Source organism: Boleophthalmus pectinirostris, unplaced genomic scaffold (assembly GCF_026225935.1).
Source record: "Boleophthalmus pectinirostris isolate CB_2022bp ecotype Guang Dong unplaced genomic scaffold, ASM2622593v1 HiC_scaffold_19, whole genome shotgun sequence".
NCBI classification, from domain to species: domain Eukaryota; kingdom Metazoa; phylum Chordata; class Actinopteri; order Gobiiformes; family Gobiidae; genus Boleophthalmus; species Boleophthalmus pectinirostris.
The window spans coordinates 20,514,182-20,535,637 of record NW_026571140.1 but is presented as its reverse complement, the minus strand read 5'-3'; the positions used below and the strand labels follow the sequence as shown (position 1 = coordinate 20,535,637).

The window sequence follows — 21,456 nt, the reverse complement described above, 5'->3', positions numbered from 1 at the left end:
CATTCACAGTAGTCAAGAGGCCTGTGTTTTGTTTTTTTTTTGTTTTGTTTTTTTTTTTTTTGGTTGAAACTTTTTTTTTTTCTTTCTTTTTAAGTTTTATGGCATGACCATGATGCTGATTCTCCCTGTATCACTCAGTATACTCTATCAGGTAAAGAGAGAGTTGGTATTCCTGTTAAAGGGGTTGGCTAAGAAAAACAGGGGCGGGTTTAAGCATGAGCAATGTCCAGGGAACCAATCAGATTTTGAGACTTTCTAAAACATATATGTGCTATTCAAAAAAGCAAGAAGTAAAGTTGTTTAAAACTTTGTCTAATTTAACTAAGTAGATGTGAAATAATTTTAAATAGACCATTTATAACAGTGAGGTAATTTTGTGCATTCTGTCTATGCTTTGTAATGCTGGTACAGTGATGATAATAACTAAAACAACAAACATAAATCTGCATACAACTTGATGCACTGAGGCAGTATTCAATATCAAAGGTTAATGGTACAGATTCTAAACATGAGATATTTTTTAGGATTTAGTCAGATTCTAACTATTCAGCTGTTGTGTGGCTGCAAATATAGTTTCATGCACAGTTTGCTTTGGTGCGTTGCTGTTATAAAAACAAAGCTTGCAGTTAGACATGTCTGATTCAATAGAAGTGATTTCTGCTAATAATGACACTGAACAGTAACAGGCCTAGATAGATGCTTTTCACTTGTCTAACTTCTTGTGTTACTGCAGGATGTTTTGATTTACACTAGTCAGGTTAAAAGCTGGAAAACAATTTAGACCTTTTGCATACCTAAGTTTTTTATAAAGTGCAGGGGAAAAACTTCATCACAGTGTTTGAAGCTGTGCCTTTGTAAAATGTCTTTGATATCCGAACTTCTATTTTAAATGAGGCTGAGTTGTTTGTGCTCTTTGAAAGGGCGACACTCTTCTTTGATGGAAGAAATAATGATATGCATGCCTGACTGAATATGGCTAAAAGTATGTTTTAGCACATCAAAATAAAGCACTTTAAAAAGCATTAAAATGAGCTGGCCGATTAATAATTCACTCATACCTGTGGTGCACAGGAAGACGACTCCTCGCATTAGGATTCCTCCTTTTTGAAAGGCATGCAATTTGATACAAGCATATTCAGTTCCTTTCCTCCCCTCTGTCAGTCGCTAATCACCAAATAAGTGTGTTTCTGTGTTTCCACAAAGGAAATATGTGCTGCATATGAAAAATTTACAGCTTCCCAGCAGCTTATTAGAAACGCTTAGTTAAAAATAGCATGTGCATTAGGGAGCAGGTCTGAGGTTGTGTTTGATGTCAGTGAAAAGGTGCTGTGGAGGTTGGGCTGCTGGGTTCAAGGCTGTGCTGTCAGCGAAAGCTCGACAGCTGGAGTTTAATGGAAGGTCCTCTCTGCAGTAAACTTTTTCCCATTCATAATAACAATGGTCTCAAAAATTGAATAAAAATCACTATGTAAATATGCCACAAGACAATGTAGTGGTGAGTGGACCCCTCATTTGGTTGTGTTTGACATACAGTTAGAGCATGTTGGAGCAGTGTACATCCGTGGACCTGTTATGTGTGAGTGGTGCACAGTCTGAAGGGGAGATGTCTCTAAAGTCCATCATTAGAAGTACTGAAGTATTTTTCACATGGTTGTCATGTTAGTGTTGGAACAGAGCACAACATTGTTCTTTTACAAATGACAGTCACTGTCAGCAGACGGCACGAGAGAACAAGAAGAAAAGGCTGCCTCCCTTTTAAAGCCACTGTCAATCTTGTTTTTTCTTTCTTGTTCTGCTCCTCCTCACTATTCATTAAAATCATTTAGAGCTACATCACAAGTCTTTGTAAAATGCATATGTATTTGGCATGTCATCTCCTGAAAGATGCCTTCATTATACCTGGCTTTTTATTTATCCAGAGAATAATAGCTACATATATGTGTGTGTGTAATTTTAACATTATAAAAGTCACATACCTCCATGCGAAGACATGTATGTTTTCAGACTATTTCTAAGGTTTTTAAAGGAAGTGTTAAATGTATATAACCTGAAGATAAAAATACAATTTTGTGTGTAAAAAGCCAGATCATTTCTCATATTAGTAATTCAAAGGGTCATTTTAATGCTGTCTATTAAATATGTATGAACAGAGAGCATAAGCCCCTGCTCATAAGTTCTTCACCTCGCTGAGACAGCACAGGCACAAGAGCAGCACTGGAGCGGACCAGCCTTCATTAAAACAGCTTGTATTTATGCAGCAGATTAGTGTACGGAGGGTCTGTGGAGAAAGGGAGTGCTAAGAATGGAACCTCTTTGGATTAGTAAGCCACGCGTAGGTCTGATAATTATGGAGAGAAAACCTGCATTGTTCAGGGCCAAGTTTGGCCCGGGTGTGTGGATCTCTTGGATAGGACAGTGGTGCTGTGTGCTGAGGAGAAGTGAGAGGGCAGCATGCTGCCACCGTTTCATTTAGTCTGCTTAATAAACATGCTGATTAGCATCCCCTAGATGGAGCACAGTGGCATTACAATTCCCTCACTTTTAACTGCTCTCCACTGTGTTGTAAGCAGGCACACTGATATGTAGGGTGAAGTTAAAGCTTTAGTCTGTGAGGCACTACCTTTGTGGTTTCTTTTAGTGATTTGCTGTTTAAATGCATGTAAATTTTCAAATATGAAGATACAGCATCCCTCACACGACATAGCACAACAGTACTGTGAGGGTTTTATTTCCATATCACGTCCTTGTAGTGCTTGTCATTTCTCAAATTCTAATTCCTTTTGTCTTTGAAGATAATGGCTCATAAATTGTCCTTGTTGTGAGCCAGTTCCTGAAAGCTCATGTTTATGAGTTTTGCCTAGAGGTGTTTATTGGATAAGACACTGTGTCTCCTGCAAAGGTGAACACCATTGTCCTGTTGTTCTGTCATCTCAAAAATAATCTTCTTCTGACAAATAGCAAACAACACTTTTTTATCGGTAGAGGTAGTCACAAAGTAGGATCCACGATACCTAGTTCTCAAATGCACTAAACGCTATAAGAAAAAAAAAGTTATAAATTAAGTTGATAAAAATCTGTTTACATAATTGAAATTAAAACATTTTTTGTCAGCCTGTCAAATCTGCCAAGCATTGTGAATGCTTATACTGATAATAATTCCTTTAATGATACTGTCTGGCTCTGAGGGGAAAGACAAGGTGCCAAAGTCCAATTCACTTACGGGACACAGCGGCACAAATGCCTCTGGTTTACGGAAAAGGGCCATGAATTAATAATTGCCCAAATGAGTCGTAAACACTTGGCTCAATTTGTGCTCACTTGGTATGGATGAAGATTTGACTGTAATCATATGCTTTGGACAGGATTGCAGGCTTCTGTAGAAATTCGTTCCTATGTAAACTTATTCATGTAACTTCACAATTCAATTTAAACACACCACAATAATCCACAGATTTTATAAAAAAAAAAAAAAATATAATATATATATATATATATATATATATATATATATATATATATATATATATATATATAAATATATTTATTTATTTATTTAATATTTACTTGATTTTATAATACTTACTCAGACTATTGTGGAATGAATGTGACCAGACTTGTGTCAGTCGTTTTTGTTTCAATAATGAGGTGTTCTAAATTGGAGCGCCTGAAAGGTATCAGTACTATGCATTATTTTCAATATTATGCCAATTCTATTCTATTAAGCAGGACTTGGTTGCATGTTGTGATTGCATACAGGATTTAAAGAGAGCAGATCAGAGTCAGATTTGTGGAGCCCTAATTTACTGTGACATGGACTAGAACAGAGTAAGCTTTCTTCACCCCCTCCTCTGTCTCTTACACACCACACTCTAGCTGCTCCTGCAGTTAAGTATAGTTTAACAGAAAAACAAACCTTTTTGGACTTTGTGGTGCTATATAATAGTTTTGATAGCACAAAGGCTAAATATGATGCATTTTTATTCTGAAATAATACTCATCCCTTCACTTGATAATATTTCTAGTTTGACAGTAGTGCATAGTATTACTGTAGATTTTTGTTCATGTATAGTTTGTATTATTGCAGAAGTGCCCTGGGTTGGAGTTCTTCTAGTGAATGTTTTTGTACTAGTGGACAGAGGTGATGGTGTGGAGTGGTGAGACAGTGCAGTGACTGAGAGGTTAATGTCAGAGAATGGGAGGTTCCTTTTGCTTAACATTGCCTCTGTTTATTGGCGGATATGTTTAATGGGATTGAGTGTGACTGGACCTAATAGGGCCTCCGTGGCTGATCCCTGTGTCTCTGTCCACAGCCTGGTTTCCCACTGGGTAATCAGTTCAAATGGCCCACTGCTGATTGGAGGTGACGTTTTAATGTCTCCAGCAGGAACATGGTCAGCCCTTCTTAACCTGACCCCCTACCACTGCCCCTTTTCGCGCTACATTGCCCTCTGTTCTCAATTTGCCCTTTTAGGACTGTACAAATCAGGCCAAATGTAACTCTTTATGGTCTTGTTAGAGCTCAGGCAGGACATCTCCTTAAGTTTCATTGTGACTTCTCTTGGTCAGGGACAAAATATAGATTCATATGTATTTTTTGTATTTCTTTTCAATGATTTAATTTGCTATTAGATTTACATTTACAGAAATTTAGAACTATTGTTAAAAAGATAGACTGTTCTTTTTGACATAAGTCTTATAAATATAGAATTCGTAACCCTCTCTCTCCCATTTGTTTTTCATTCATTTTATTTATATAGATACCTGTATTTACATTAAAAAAACCTACCAAAATGTACCTATAATACGTTGACTAGTACCAAAAAACAAAAAGACATTCACCTTTGACACTACACAATCTTAACTGTGTTTAAGTGTGTAGCTAGCTTAGCAGTACCATCAATATAAGTCTCACGTTTAAGAACTCAACTAAAACTATGTTATTGTAGCATGAAACCCAAAACTGCCCCCTGAGGTAGACTAATATTATCATTAGAAGTCTTCTGAGTTGTATGAGAGAAGCTCCAAAGCCTCGTGTGATCCTCAGCCTAGTTTTGCAGCACACATTTTGTCCTATTAAACACACTTTTATATCACATTTAAAGTAGACATTACAAAGCTCGTTTTCCACAGTGTTATTGATTGAGCTGCTCCCATGCTGTCACTGTTGATCTTTGCCAATGTCTTTGTGCATGTGTTCTAGCTGTGTCCGGCCCTTTTGAGCGGCGCCAGTCAGAGTCCCCGGTCCTCTCCAAAAGGCCCTCTTCTCAGCCCGAGACCTCTGAGAGCCCCTTCTCCATCAAGCGTCCCAGGACAGCCGAGAAGAGCACTTCGGAGCAGGTGAGGAATCAAGGAGAGACATACATAATTAAACCAATGACTTCTGAGATCAAACCCTTTTGATTAGCTGATTCTTGCTAAAGGTTATCTTATCCTCATTTACCAAGGTCTCATTAGAAATCTCAAAACTTTAAAGTAAAAAATACTGCTAATTATTTCTAGTTAGGCTCCCTGCTTTTAATATTAAGTAGAGATTTATGTCTTATTTATATTTTTTAGCTGTGAAGCTTCTAATTGTGTAAGGTAGAAAATGAAGATGGTATTTGACAGATGAGAGCACTTTGAAGTGGGTGCCAGGACTTGTCGGTTCACACTAACACACACGTCTGTGATCATAGGGATATGTCCGCTCGGGTTAGAAGGGCCGCTCCCCCTCTCCCATCTATAGCTGCTCTTTAGTGCACCCAGGGCACATGCACATTGAGGTTAGAAATTAGATCAGATACTGTTCATTTTATAGGAATTTTCTGGTAAAATACAACTAAACTACAGTATATTGTTTAATTGTGCATGCATATAACCACATGACCGTGATAACAGTGGCAACAGATGTAGTGATCATGCAGTACTGTTGAATCAAGTGCAGAGGTATCAGCCAATGGGATAGTGCTGTGTACAAAAATGACTGTTCACAAAACTAAGGCATTTATTCGTTTCCCATTTTAATTTAAATCTTTTTCCCTCAGATGTACCAGTGCCCCTACTGTAAATTCACCAACACAGACTTGAACCGTCTGAGGATGCACGTGATGACGCAGCACTCAGTCCAGCCCATGCTGCGCTGCCCCCTGTGCCAGGACATGCTCAACAATAAGGTCCACCTGCAGTTCCACCTCACTCACCTGCACAGCGTGGCCCCCGACTGTGTGGACAAGCTCGTATCCACAGTAAGTCCTACCAGTGCCACTCTCATCAGCCCTTTGAAAGCATGTTATGATTCTTTATGCTTGTGTTGGTCTTTATAACTGTACATTATTCATTCAGGTTTTACATGTGATAAAGAATTTCTTTTATGTAAAAAAAAAAAGTTCTTCATAGTCAACAGTCAAGAATTGTTTCCCAAAATTATGCTTCTACAAAGACTAACCCTCACATAAATATAGCACCATATTACTGAAATCATTTATTTAGTATCCAATTTGACATATGCTCCTATTATTCATAAATAAGCAGGATTATTTGTTCTAGATTATAAATTTTGCTTTTATATATATATATATATATATATATAAATATGTTTATTTTTTTTATTATTATTTTTTTTGTCCAATATATTTTCTGTAATTTGCTTCCTGTAGAATCTATTAAAAGGGTCAGACCAGCGACCACTATGGGGGCCTATGAAGATGACTCACTCAGTTTTAATCAGGACTCCCCAGCAGACAGCTCACTAAGCTATTAAAGTCCTTGTGATTCCTGCCAGACACCCTTTAAATTGCAAACATTCTTTTCTTTATCAAACAAAGAATGTTGTTAATTGTAAAATGGCTGTAGGCAATCCCATTGGCTCAGCAGAGATGATTGTGCCTTTTAAGATATTTTTTTCTTTTCATTGTCTTAATGTGCCCATCATCAGAGGCTTCTTTCACCTCTCTTGTAATCACAGTCATTAAAGAGGTGAACTCTGTTTTGTGTTTTAAATGGTTTGAAGATGAGCAAGTCTTATCCTCTTGTTCATGTATTAATACACTTGACATTACTTTCATGTCTCAGATCAGCAGACTTCTAATCAAAACAGAATTACAATTAGGGAAAACTAATTGTGACAAGGTTTTTAAAAATCTTTATTAAACACTTCTATCTGAATTAAAATAGATAGTCATAAATGCCCATTTTTCCAATCAAAGTTCTGCCAACTTAAATTATGTGCACACGCCTGCTAGACCATACAACCTAAGATTTATATCAACTGCAGTGCACCCAGCGAGAGACGCTCACTGCTCTTTGAAGGGAAATAACATTTTATTTGCCCTGTTTTCTTGTAAATCACTGAGCAAATCTTTGCTCTGGTCTGTGCCGTGAAACTAAATGGCTTGCTGGACAATCACAGAATAAAACATTGGTCTATCTGCTGCCCGGCCATCTCCCAGCTCCATCTAGTGAGTAAATGGCACACACATTAGTATGGTAGATGGCAATATTTATTTCTTTTATAGAGGTTGTAATATACTGAAGTACTATGAGGAGACCGCGATAGAGGAGAGGTAATATAAACTGTATTAGACCAGCACCTTTTATAATGGAGGATGTAGATAGAGGCTGTATTGTTCTTTTCTATGTCACACTGCCATTATATACTGTAAGATGGTTTGCAAAAGCCTTTAATCTTAGGTGAATCACTTGCTACTATCTATGCTTTTAGTTAACTCCATTGAATTATCTTTGTTTCCTTTTAATTTTTTATTTTTTTTCAAATGGAGATGATCCAAATATTTTGCCTCATTAATTCTGAGTCTGTCTGGGTGATGGCCATTTTGAACTGTTTGCCAATTAGTCAGTCCAAATTAAAAGTGACCTTGGGATCTGCTGCCTGCTCCTCTAATTGGCAAATGAGGCAGTTGTCCAGAAACACCCCACTTTTTAATGACCTTTTTTGTTTGTTTTTGTAAATGTTGAGCACCTTATTATCTCACAATGTAATAATATAAGTGTTTTTGTTTGTGCACTAATATTTAAAGAATTGGTACAAATCAGGGTATTGCACGACCATGCTTTTACATTTGTGATATGACCACATTTAACCTCAAATTGGCAATATTTTGAGTCCACCCTTTATTTTTCTAAATTAAAATATATATATATACTTTGTCTTTATTCCACAAGATGGGTAACACTAGGATTCTTTTGTGCTTTGTCTTTTAAGGTGACAGCTTCGGAAGCATTGCCAGCCAGCATGTTCATACCTGTACCAAGTCCTGACAGAGAGTCCCAGAGCACCCCACACGCAACAACCAACTCCAACTGTGAAGAAATGAAAAAGCAAATTGGTTAGTATTATGGTTCGCAAATGCATTGATTTGACTGATGATGATTCATATATTATTTCTATTTATCTATAGAATGTAGTATGCCTTAATATTATGTCTAATGATGATGATATTAAGGCATAATACCTTCTTGTTTCATTTTTCACAGAAACCTCAGATCTGGATATTGAGAAGAGTACGTCTCTATCAGCAGAAATAACCGAAGCACGAAAGTCACCCCCAGAGGACCAGCAATCAGAGAAAGATGATGCTACTGGATTCTTGTGCTGGAAGAAAGGCTGCAACCAAGTGTTCAAATCCTCCAACTCGCTTCAAATTCACTTTAATGAAGTCCACAACAAAAGACCCCAACTGCCTGTCTCAGATCGCCATGTCTACAAGTATCGCTGTAACCAGTGCAGCCTTGCATTCAAAACTGTGGAAAAACTGCAGCTCCATTCTCAGTACCATGTTATTCGAGCAGCCACCATGTGCTGCCTATGTCAAAGGAGCTTTAGGACACTACAAGCCTTAAAGAAACATCTAGAAACCAGTCATCTTGAACTGAGCGAAGCAGATATACAGCAGCTCTATGGAGGTCTACTTATGAATGGAGATCTTATGGTTATGAGTGAACTAGCTCTTGGAGAGGACCCGAGCATGCTGGGAGAAGATGACAAAGATGGAGAGGAAAGTGATCCAGAGGAAAAACAAAGTCCAACAGGAAGTGACACAGGCTCACTGCAGGAGGATTCTGGATCTGAACCTAAACGTGCTTTACCCTTTAGAAAAGGTCCCAACTTTACCATGGAGAAGTTTTTGGATCCATCTCGACCTTTCAAGTGCACTGTTTGCAAAGAGTCTTTTACACAGAAAAACATCCTTCTAGTTCACTACAACTCAGTCTCCCACCTGCACAAGGTCAAGAGAGCTCTCCAGGAGTCCACCACAGGCCAGCCTGAGCCCACTAGCAGCCCTGACAACAAACCATTCAAGTGCAGCACCTGTAATGTGGCATACAGTCAGAGCTCCACTCTGGAGATACATATGCGCTCAGTCCTGCATCAGACCAAGGCTAGAGCAGCTAAGCTGGAAGCAGCAGGAGGTAGCACTGCATCTGCTAGTAACTTAACCAGTGGAGGGTCTAACAACAGCACTTCAACACCAAGTCCAAGCCCCGCAAGCAACTCAACATCAGCCTCCACCAACCACACATCCACCACTCATGCTGCCCACAGTGCACATGGAGGAAACCATGTTAGCCAGGCTCATGTCCTTGAAAGTCTAGGGAACTCTTCTGTGAGCAGTCACTCTTCCCTTTCTGACAACCATGAAGTGAAAAAGTCTAAATTATCTGATCTGATGTCTGTCAAAGGCCAGCAGCAGCAGTTACAGCAACAGCAGCAGCAACTGGCTCAGGCTCAAGCCCAAGCTCAAGCCCAGCTCCAACAAGAGCTCCAGCAGCAGGCAGCACTGCTCCAGTCCCAACTCTTTAACCCAGCACTACTACAGCACTTCCCTATGACAACTGATGCACTTCTACCACTGCAGCAGCAACAGCTTTTATTCCCCTTCTATATCCCTGGAGCTGAATTCCAACTGAACCCTGAGATAAGTCTTGCAAACTCGGCCCTTGGCCTGGCAGGATCCTCTACTAGCTCTCTGTTGGAGGATCTGAAGAACTCTGCTCAACAGAGCTGTCTACAACAGCAACTCATGCACCATCACCTCCAACAGCAACAGCAGTCTCAGCAGCAGGCTCAGGGGCAAATGGCGCTACTACAACAGAGTGCATCTCTCCTCCAGCAAGTTGAGGGCAAGCAGAAAGCATCCAGCTCTCAGAATGACAAAGACAGAGACACTCAGAAAGATAAGGACACCTCAGAGAAGAAAGAAGAGCATGCGAACAAAGACTCTGTAGACAGCAAGATGAAAGACAAAAAAGACATTCAGAACATAGCACTGAACATGAACCATGACACAGGCATGCTACCACCAAGGATTGCCTCAGATGCTCGTGGAAATGCCACCAAAGCTCTTCTTGAAAACTTTGGTTTTGAGTTAGTAATCCAGTACAATGAGAATAAACAGAAAGTCCAGAAGAAGCCAGTAGGCACTACAGGACCAAGTGGCCCCGGTGGGATTATAAGAGTGGTGGACCCTGTGGAGGGCCTGGAGAAACTGGAATGTGAAGCTTGTGGGAAGCTCTTTTCAAACATCCTTATTCTAAAGAGCCATCAGGAACACATCCATCAGTCCTTCTTCCCTTTTCGATCACTGGAAAGATTTGCTAAAGAGTACAGAGAACATTATGACAAACTGTATCCACTGAGACCTTCTACACCGGAACCCACAGCTGCACCCGTCCCTCCTCCTCCGCCTCCACCACCACCCCCTCCCCAAAGAGCCCCCACCCCAAACATTCCTGTCAGTGCAGCCTCACTCACCCCGCCCACTGTGCCTCCAGTCCAGCCACCTGTCCAAATGGCACAGATCCCAATGCCAATGGACTTGCCCCTGTTCTCTCCCCTAATGATGCAACCAATGTCCCTGCAGTCCTTGCCCACTCAGCTGCAGCCACAGTTACCCTCTGTGGAGCCAAGCCTTGCTTCAGACCTAGCCCAGCTTTATCAGCAGCAATTGACTCCAGCTATGTTACAGGCACAACAAAACAAAAGGCCAAGAACACGTATCACAGATGATCAACTTAGAGTCCTACGACAGTATTTTGACATTAACAATTCACCAAATGAGGACCAGATAAAAGAAATGGCCGACAAGTCTGGCCTGCCACAAAAAGTAATAAAGCACTGGTTCAGAAATACCCTCTTCAAAGAGAGACAGCGTAACAAAGATTCTCCATATAACTTTAATAATCCACCTACCACAACTCTTGAAGATACAAAAGTTGACTCAAAACCACCTTCTCCTGAGCCCATGAAACAAGAATATTATGGGAGTAAGAGATCTTCCAGAACAAGGTTCACTGACTACCAGCTGAGAGTCCTCCAAGACTTTTTTGATGCCAATGCGTATCCAAAAGATGATGAATTTGAACAACTTTCCAACCTCCTGAGCCTTCCCACACGTGTCATTGTGGTGTGGTTCCAAAATGCCCGTCAAAAGGCCAGAAAAAATTATGAAAATCAAGGAGAGGGTGCAAAAGAGGGTGAAAGGCGTGAACTAACAAATGATCGCTACATCCGCACCTCCAACCTAAACTACCAATGCAAGAAATGCAGTTTGGTATTCCAACGAATTTTTGATTTGATAAAACACCAGAAAAAGTTATGTTACAAAGATGAGGATGAGGATGGACAGTATGACAGTCATAATGAAGATTCTATGGAACTTTCACATGATTGTTACACCCCTTCTGGGTCATCCTGCCATACCCCAATGCCCTCCTCCTCAAGTCTATGCCCACTCCCTCCTAATAATTCAGCTTTCTCCCAGCTTGCATCCAGTGAAAAAGAAGCAACATCACCAGCAACCTCCTCAAATCTATTTGATGAAAAACCTAAACAATTACCAGAAATCTCATCTGACCCTAGAGAAAATCAAACCACTATCAAGCAAGAAGTTGTCCACCAGCCCCAACCTGAGGCACAGCACAGAACTCAAAGAGATGAGAAGATTCAAAGTCTCTCCAAATCTTTGAAGCGCTCATCTCCATCATTTTCACAACAACAAGCACAGTGCGGCCCTTCAGGCTCTCAGACTAGCCAGGCCCCCTCCCAGAGTTCTCACATGGGAGTCAACCCTCACCTCTCCTCTGCTTCACAACAGCTGGCCCAGCACATTATCCCATACCAGTGTGAGCAGTGCAAGATCGCCTTCCCCTCGTTTGAGCACTGGCAGGAACACCAGCAGTTACACTTTCTCTCTGTACAAAACCAGTTCATCCACCCTCAGTTCCTTGATCGCCCAATCGACATGCCTTTCATGTTATTTGATCCCAGCAATCCTCTCTTGGCAAGCCAGCTTCTCTCAGGGGCAATGCCACAGATCCCTAGCAGCTCTGCCACCTCGCCCTCCACCCCCACTTCCACCATGAATTCTCTCAAGAGGAAGTTAGAGGAGAAAGCAGGTACTAGCCCTGGTGAGAATGACAGCACAAACAGTGGGGAAGAGCCACAGAGAGACAAAAGGCTTCGAACCACTATCACACCTGAGCAGCTAGAAATCCTTTATCAAAAGTATTTATTGGACTCTAATCCTACCCGGAAGATGCTTGACCACATTGCTCATGAGGTGGGATTAAAGAAGAGAGTGGTGCAAGTGTGGTTTCAGAATACAAGAGCAAGAGAAAGAAAAGGGCAGTTTAGAGCAGTAGGGCCCGCCCAAGCTCACCGCAGGTGCCCCTTCTGCAGAGCTCTGTTCAAGGCAAAGACTGCTCTGGAAGCACACATTCGGTCTCGACACTGGCACGAAGCCAAAAGGGCAGGCTATAATCTGGCTCTTTCTGCTATGTTACCTGACCAAGACGGAATGCCTAAAATGGATGCATTAGATCCATCATCCTTTTCGCACATGCTCTCTGCTAGCAGTGATGTACAAAGTGCATCCATGTCACCAGTGAACAAGGGCTTGGATCTGTCTCCAAGGGCTTTGCTCAGCCCCTCGTCTATTAAAGTGGAAGGAATGGAAGATTATGAGAATGCCACTATGTCCTCTGTCAACCTAAACTTTGATCAGAGCAAACTTGATAATGACGACTGTTCCTCTGTGAACACAGCTATCACTGACACAACAACTGGTGATGAGGCTAATGCAGATAATGACAGTGCTGATGCCAAGCACAGCCAGAGTAGTAGTGATTACCTGTCTAAGTCTGGGGGCACAGTTCCTCTCCTTGAAAATGATGATCACATGTCCTCTGGGTTGGTTAGTCCTGCAAGCTATTATGCTAAAGACTATGAGAATGAAAACATGATTGACCACAGTGAGACATCCAGTCTGGCTGATCCCTGCTCCCCCAGCCCTGGAGCCTCTGGCAGCAGAAGCCTAGACGGTTCTGACCGTCCGGGCCAAAAGCGCTTCCGAACCCAAATGACAAACCTCCAGCTTAAAGTGTTGAAGTCTTGCTTTAATGACTATAGGACGCCTACTATGCTGGAGTGTGAGGTGCTTGGCAATGACATTGGACTTCCAAAGAGAGTGGTTCAGGTGTGGTTTCAAAATGCTCGTGCCAAGGAGAAAAAAGCAAAACTCAACATGGCAAAGCATTTTGGGATAAATCAAACGTCTTATGAGGGCCCCAAGACAGAGTGCACCTTGTGCGGTGTCAAGTACAGTGCTCGCCTCTCTGTTCGTGACCACATCTTTTCCCAGCAACATATTGCTAAAGTCAAAGACACTATCGGCAGTCAGATCGACAAAGAAAAGGAATATTTTGACCCAGCTACTGTCCGCCAACTTATGGCCCAACAAGAGATGGACCGTATTAAAAAAGCCAATGAAGTTTTAGGACTGGCTCAGCAGCAGGCCATGCAGCAGCAGGGGATGTTTGATAATCCTGCTATGCAAGCGCTGAATCTCCAGTCTGCTTATCCAAATCTACAAGGCATTCCACCTGTCCTGTTGCCTGGGGTTGGAAGCCCCTCTCTTTCCAGCTTTAATTCATCTAATTCAGGTATATTTTCAGTTCAGGTATATTTTCAGTTCAGTTCTTATTTTACATGAATACAAATATGTAATAAATTAATTCGTTAAAATAAAAATGCTAAAATATTTGCACTAGTGTTATTTGATAAGACCTATTGGATAAGAATCAGACATCTTAAATTCAACACCAAGTCCAAACTTGTAGGCTCATAATCAAACTGATACATACATGTTTTATTATTATTATTATTTTTATTTTCTAATGTTACTCATATCCATTACTAACTGTTGTCTGTTTGTGTTTTTACATGTGTTTCAGCTTTAACTCCTCCTAAACCTTCGAACCTTCTGAATATGCCTGGTGCCAGTGTTCCCTCGCCAAGTCTCCCAACGTCTGGATTGCCTAACAAGCTCCCCTCGTCTACGTCCTTGACCTCGTCCAGCCCCGCCCAGACCAGCACATCAGTGTCTCACTCCAGCTCTACTACCACCTCTTCTTCCTCTTCCACTCAGTCCATGTCCCGGGCCGACCATCCCAAAGAGCGTGATGCTGAGAGGCAAAGAGAAAAGGAGAAGCCCAAGGAGAAACCCGAAAAGCCGCAGACTCCTTCATCCACTGGAAGTACCCCCGCCCCTTCCACCTCCGCAGCCAGCGCCAAAAAGGACAAACCGGACACTGCTGTTCCTGCCACCTCTATGCCCACCCCTGGTATGGAGTATGTGGTAGACCCCGCACAGCTTCAGGCCCTTCAGGCTGCCCTTGCCACTGACCCCACAGCTCTTCTCACTAACCAGTTCCTGCCCTACTTCATGCCTGGTTTTTCCCCTTACTACACACCACAGATCCCCTGGAGCCCTCCAAGGGGGCTACCTACAACCAATGTATGGTATGGAGAGCTTGTTCCCCTATAACCCATCACTGTCCCAAGCCCTGATGGGCCTGTCCCCAGGGTCCCTGCTGCAGCACTACCAGCAATATCAGCAGAGCCTGCAGGAAGCACTCCAGCAGCAGCAGCGGCAGCTTCAGCAGATCCAGCAACCCAAGACAAGCCAAATCCCAAACAATTCTCAGATCGTGGGCAAAGATTCAACTAAAGAGCCAGTGAAAAGTGAAGAGCAAAAGAGTGGTGAGCCCCAAAACACTTCCTCGTCTGCTTCTCATAACAAAGCCCCTTCTGAGCAGAATGAGGTGGATGGCAAAGCCGTGGAACCCCATCTAGATCAATTCATTGTCCCTAAAGCCCAGTATAAACTTGCGTGCCGAAAATGTCAAGCAGTGTTCAGTAAAGAAGAAGCTGCTGTTGCCCACATAAAGTCAAACTGTTTTTTTGGTCAAGCTGTTTCAAACCTGCAGGAGATGTTGCTGCGTGTCCCTGGTGGCACAGGCTCAGGGGTTGGAAGTCTCTACGACTGCCTGGCTTGTGAAACTACATTGGACGGGGAGAAAGCTCTCAGTCAACACCTGGAATCGGCATTGCACAAACACAGAACAATCAAGCGATCGGTCAGAAATGCCAAAGAGCACGTTACTAGTTTATTACCTCACTCTTCAGCCTGCTTCCCCAGTCCTAACACCGCATCTACCTCGCAGTCTGCCACTCACCCAATCAGCAGCCCCCCTCCCACCACATCGGCCGCCATGTCCACCTCTCCTGTGTCCTCTTCGCTGTGCTCTTCTTCCTCATCTACCAGCCCAGTCAACACCACAGCCACTGGAAAAGCCTGGCCCCAGGCCCCTTTCAACAGAGCTTTAGCTGGAAAGCCCAACGCCAGTCCCTCCTCTTCATCATTCCCCCCAGTGTCCTCACCTTCAACGGTTACCTCAAGTTCATTGAGCACCTCAGGAGTTCAGACCTCGATACCAACAGACGTCTTTAGTGACGAGTCGGACTCTGACAGCAGTCAGAAGTCACTGGACAGGCTGGGTCGGCCGGCAGAGGAGCCGCAGCAGCCCACCTTTGTCAAAGACAGTAATAGTTGTAGTAGTACTCTCACTAGTGTAGGAACAGACTCCATCAGATTGTAAAAGAGCTTTCAGTGATGGACAATATTTAAAGAAAAATTAAAAAGACAAAAAAAATCTCAAATGGGAAAAACATAAAAAGCAGCAATGTTAAAATACATTTAAGTATACAAACAACAAACAATTTCAGAAAAAGATGTGTAAAGACTAACTGCAATTCCAAAGCTTGTAACCAAAAATGTAAATGTTAGTGGATTGTTTTCCCATATCAACATGCTGGTTTTCATTTTTGTTCTTTTAATTGTTTTGTTAAAACCAACTATACATGCATCCTAATACATGAGAATAGAAAAGATTGCTGCAGTTATGTTTTGGGTGTTGGTTAAAAGGTGTACATTATGTAGTGGACTGCCTCAAAGTCAACAAATTGCCCAAGAACCCCTTTGGAAGAATCTGAGTGCCGTTGTCCCTTTGTTTTGTTCTAAGTTCTCTGTAATAGCACAGTCACCAAAAGCCAGTATGTACTGTATGGGAGAATAGTCTATCAGTTATCTTGCTATTTAAGCATTCAGATACCAATGGCTTGCAAAGTGAATAATGTAATGTCTATTTTATTCTCAGGTCAAGAGCTCACAGCTGTTTTTTCAGTTACAGTAATTCATGTTTTACATGTTTTGTTTTGAACCGCCATTAAGCATAAGTTTTATTTCAAAATATTTTACAAGAAGGCATTGTTTTACGGGCATTCAAATTGGGTAAATAATGTGCTGTTTTCCACAATAAGAATCTTTTTAATGGGTGAAATTGCAATTGTACCCAAGGACACCAGTGCTGACATGACAGATAGGAAGAATGAAACCTCCTTCTGTATTTATGGTAGACTATGGTGTTACGCAGTGTTGCATTGGGAATGAATTTTAAAATAATGCTAGGATGAAAAAAAAAATTGTACATTTAGCTTTTGTATTGTCCGAATTAAGGACATTTGATTTGATGTTGTCTTGGTCATTCCAATAGACTAGATTATCAACAATTAATTTATATGTGTTATTTTCTTGGGAAAGTGTCACCCAATGCCCCTCCTGACAAGACAGGACATTCTTCTATTATTTAAATTCTTTAGTTGGTTGGGACTGGTCCAGCCTAAAGATCCTGGGTGAAATCTAATATATTATTTAATTTAATGTGTTACCTTTGTGCACTTATCACTATTTGACTCTCACTTGCTCCTCTCTGGCACTTAGTTCTTCATCTGCGTTTGTGGAGTACACTACAAAGCAGCTTTTCTTCTTAATGTAGTGTGGCTACAGTATTTGTTTTCATTTGGACATTTTTGTTGTCATAAATGAAAATGAAAAGAATACTAATAATAATTCTCACGCTTTAAGACAAAAGAGAATCCAAAGACTAAACACTTTCACCATTGGTGCATAAAGATAAGAGGCTCCTTTATACTTGAGGATTTGTTGCTGTTTTAGAGGAGAGAAAATAACGTTTAAAGATAAAGAAGTACGCATTAGAGTTGCCGTTCGGTGGCTTTTTTACGTAAATACCAAAAACCAAAAAGGGCCCATGTCCTTGCATTGTGGAGTAGCACCGTTACAGAGCCATTGCAGTTTGTAAGATAGAGGTTATTAATCTTTCTTTGACTTTTTGTCACATTCAAATGTCCATTTTTTTAAAGAAAATGTATAAGGTCTGGTCTTCAAGGACAAACATTTGCTGCTAATGTAGAATTTTGAAAGAAAAAAAGAATACCTAGATGCATGCTCATTTTGCTTTTGGCTAAGCTTTAACTAAAACAATAAACCAATTTCTTGCCTCTGCAACACCTTTTTTTCTTGTTGCAAAAACGGAACTTTGAAGACTGTGAATATATGTTCCAAAGGACATTTTGACTTTTTTTTAACCGACCAATGTTTAAAGCCAATGATCTATACAGTTTGTAAAGAACAGTGCATTCCAAATATCACTATGGATTTTTTTTCTTAAGCAAGGACTGAACCTGTTTCATTGCTTTTAACTGTCACACTCTTTTACTTTTCTCATGTTTAAAGTGACTGTAAACTGTTGTGTAAATTCTTTGCATCACCTCCATTTGTCATTGTGCTGGCATGGAAACATGGCTGATCCCCCTCCATCCAGTTGAGGTTGTCACTCACTTGAACAGCAAGTAAATAGTGGTTACCAAAAATGTATATAATACATCTGGTACTGAGGCATCTCTAGGTTTAGTCTCATTCTGTTACTCTCCATGTTACTGATCTCAGAAGGAAAGGCTGCTGTGTGCTTGTCCACTTCCCTCTCTCACCTCCGTATCACACAGGCCACTGGTTCTTAAAGGGACGTCTTCATTCCAAAGCATTATTTCTGGAAAAGGTTCTTTGAAGATGTCCCTGGGAACATTTAAGGCTACTTTTCATGTCCAAAGAAGTCACAAACTCCATCTTACTGCAATGGAAATATAGTAGTGGTGTACCTATTTTTTTCCTCTTCCAGAGCCCTTAACCCCCCTTAACCTATTATTGATAAATCTATGAATAAAAAAAGTTTTTATTTTTAAAACCGAGACATATTTAAAAATGTGAAGAACTACTTTTTTGGCCATTCTTGTATAGCTGATATGATTCTCCTGACGGCACAATCTCCAAAGTCTTTATGTAACAAGCAATGTGATTGGGTGTTCCAGCATGCTGTGAAAGTCACTATAGATTAGGTCTACAAGCTTTCTTGAATTTCCAGTCCAATAATATATTATTACTGTAATTAAATCCCTTGTGTGTGTGGATTTCCTTTGTTTTATGTTATTTTATATGAATTATTTTATTTCTGTATGTTACTTTTATATTATAAATTAACACTAGCTTTAATTTGAATTGCTTTAAACTAAATCAGACCTGGCCACTTTATGGTGTGATTAGTTCTTCATAGTGATTGTCAATAGTTTCCAATGTGTAATCTTTTGGGCTCTTATGTGGCAGTGTCCACTTGACATGAACTATGTGTGAGGTTGTATGCTACCGTGCATGTTTTTTTATTTCTTTATTTTAGTGTATGTTACACACCAAAACAAGATGAACCACAAAGTTAATATTCCAAAACTCATTTGTAACCGTAGGAGAATGAGGAGACTGAAGCACTGAGCATTTTGATTTGAAAATATGAATGTGGCCAAAGCTTTATGCAGTTTGAAACAAAACTTACAATTCATTTAAAACCTGTGCCCTATTTGACATGCATAAATGTATATTGAAACATGGCACAAACGTACATTGGGATACTTGATGTTAGTGAATATTGGGAGGATAAGGCAAGCTATTTGCTGTAGATGCCATCATTTTGCCCACTGTGAAAATGTATACAGATATAAATATATTTAAAACAAGACAACAACGTTTTTGAGATTAAAAAGTGAATGAAAAGTGACTAAAAGGAAGAAGTGCAAAGGACCCTGGGAAGTTTTTGGGAGATACAGGAGGACACTCTGAGCTGATAAAACAGCTCGCCTACAGCTTTAAAAACCACCTTCTTGTTTCGGGAATGGACTCTTTAACCAATGGCAGAGATGAACTGTATGCCTGGCTGCCTCTTCCCTCTTTCTGCTTGTGCTCTTTTGACGTTGGACACGCTCCAGATGTTACCGAACATGGGGCGTATCTTTTTTCATTCACGTTTACCTGTTTGCTCAGTCCTACCGGCAGCTCGTCCTCACTCCGTTCATTGCTTCACCCACACAAAGAGTATTAGGCCCAGTGAGGGAGTGAGGGCCGGCATCTCCAAGCTGTCACACTTTTAAAGGGGGGCAGTTACACTTAAAAAGCGTATTAACCAAAATGTAACAACAACCAAACTAACAACCAAACAACCATTTTTAGCTCCAAAACTTCAAAGACAAACTGTTACATGGAGCTGTCTGTTCCTTTTGTGACTTCTGGTGCCACAATGTTTTTTATGCTTTGTTGATTTGTTTTGTTTATTTTATTTTTCTTGAATTTCTCCTCCTCCTTCGAGCCTCATAAGCATGGCTCTGTGGCTCCAGGCAGCCCACCCGAGGGTAGAAAAAAAACAGCCTTGCAATGTACAAAAAAGAGCAAGTTAAACCAAAAATGTTCTTGATGTCTTTTCTATACTGTAGTCTTGTTAGCTTTTTTGTTACTGTATATGATGAAGATTTCCAAACTGTACCAAATGACATGGAAACTAACATTACAGACCACATGGAACTTCAGACTTTTAAAGAAACTTTTGTCACAGAACCTTGTTGTCCTAGTTAAGTTGATTGTAGATGGTAATTGAATATACTCCTTTGAAAATATTTCATCAAGTATGTTTCTTGCTCATTGTGATACATTAAAAAATATGAGCATAATCTATGGTGGCCCATGACTGTTCATTTTACATCTGTAACACTACATCTCTATATATGTGTTATTATCATTTTATTTATCTGTTAGCATGGAACAATGTTATTATGCTAGTGATAAACTATATGTAAGTATTAGGACTTTCCAATTTTCCAACAATATAGTAATTAAGTAGGTAAAGTCATTCCCCTAATATACTTATACTTATTTTCTTCAATTCATAATTGGCACTATTCAGAATAATATTTATTTTTGGCCTGTGATATGATTGTATTTGAACTTTTAGTTTTTCACACATGTATGCTAATATTACCATGTAATTGTGGTGCATATAAAATACATTTGTATATTTGGTTGATATTAATCATAACCCTTCTCAGTTATCTGTGACACCACTGCACAGAGTACAGGGTCCCAAAATACTGTAAAACTCAAAGCAGATAAAAAACAAAACAAAAAAAACAATGAGAGTCATTGTCCATGTTGAGCCAATTAGTGCACAGGGGCACATTCAGGATGAATTAAAATAGGCCTAATTCAATATTAAAAGGCCAGGGCTGTTTCCTCCACAGGTCTGCTCCAGATGGCACACACAGAGACAGGCGAGCCCAAAGTGCACACTGTGAAATCAGTTTAGCTCACAAGTCAAACACAGCAACCAAAAGCCACTATGTTAGCCTCTAGGTGCTATCCACACCTTACTAACCTGAACTGGCTTTGTTCTATAACAGCATATATATGTATGTATGTGTGTGTGTATATATGTATATGTATATATATATATGTGTGTGTGTGTGTGTGTGTAATATATATATATTACATACATATATATATATATATAGAGAGAGAGAGAGAGAGAGAGAGAGAGAGAGACAGACAGACAGACAGACAGAGAGAGATCTTCAAAATCAATACCCTAATAATAGTATAGTAATAATACTGGAATAAACTAGAACAGGGTAATGTCCCACGCCCACACCTGCACATCTTTGTCCTCATATCTTGTCTCAGTATGAATGTCAAAGGCAAATTACAGCACTGCCTTCAGAAGGGGTCAAACTAATTCAATCTAATCCGTCAGTTAAAGTGATGGTCGTGCCAGAATAAAAAAAGAAAAAAAAAGAAATAGAGAGCGATGTGGGAGGAATTCTTATGGAAGTAACACTTGCATTTGAATTAAGGCCTAATGTTAAAAGATTTGAAGTCACCAATGAATCTG

At 40.4% G+C, this 21,456-nt stretch overlaps 1 protein-coding gene across 1 annotated transcript in view; it reads left to right on the top strand.

Moving 5' to 3' along the window:
* Window positions 1-18,946, top strand: part of zfhx3b (zinc finger homeobox 3b) — a 104,680-nt gene extending 85,734 nt beyond the window's left edge. The window contains 6 exon segments of the mRNA XM_055154461.1: window positions 5,201-5,337; window positions 6,024-6,224; window positions 8,201-8,324; window positions 8,473-13,938; window positions 14,230-14,756; window positions 14,758-18,946. Coding sequence (XP_055010436.1) covers window positions 5,201-5,337; window positions 6,024-6,224; window positions 8,201-8,324; window positions 8,473-13,938; window positions 14,230-14,756; window positions 14,758-15,936 — 7,634 coding nt within the window. The 3' untranslated portion in view covers window positions 15,937-18,946.
* The last annotated feature ends 2,510 nt before the right edge of the window (window positions 18,947-21,456 follow it).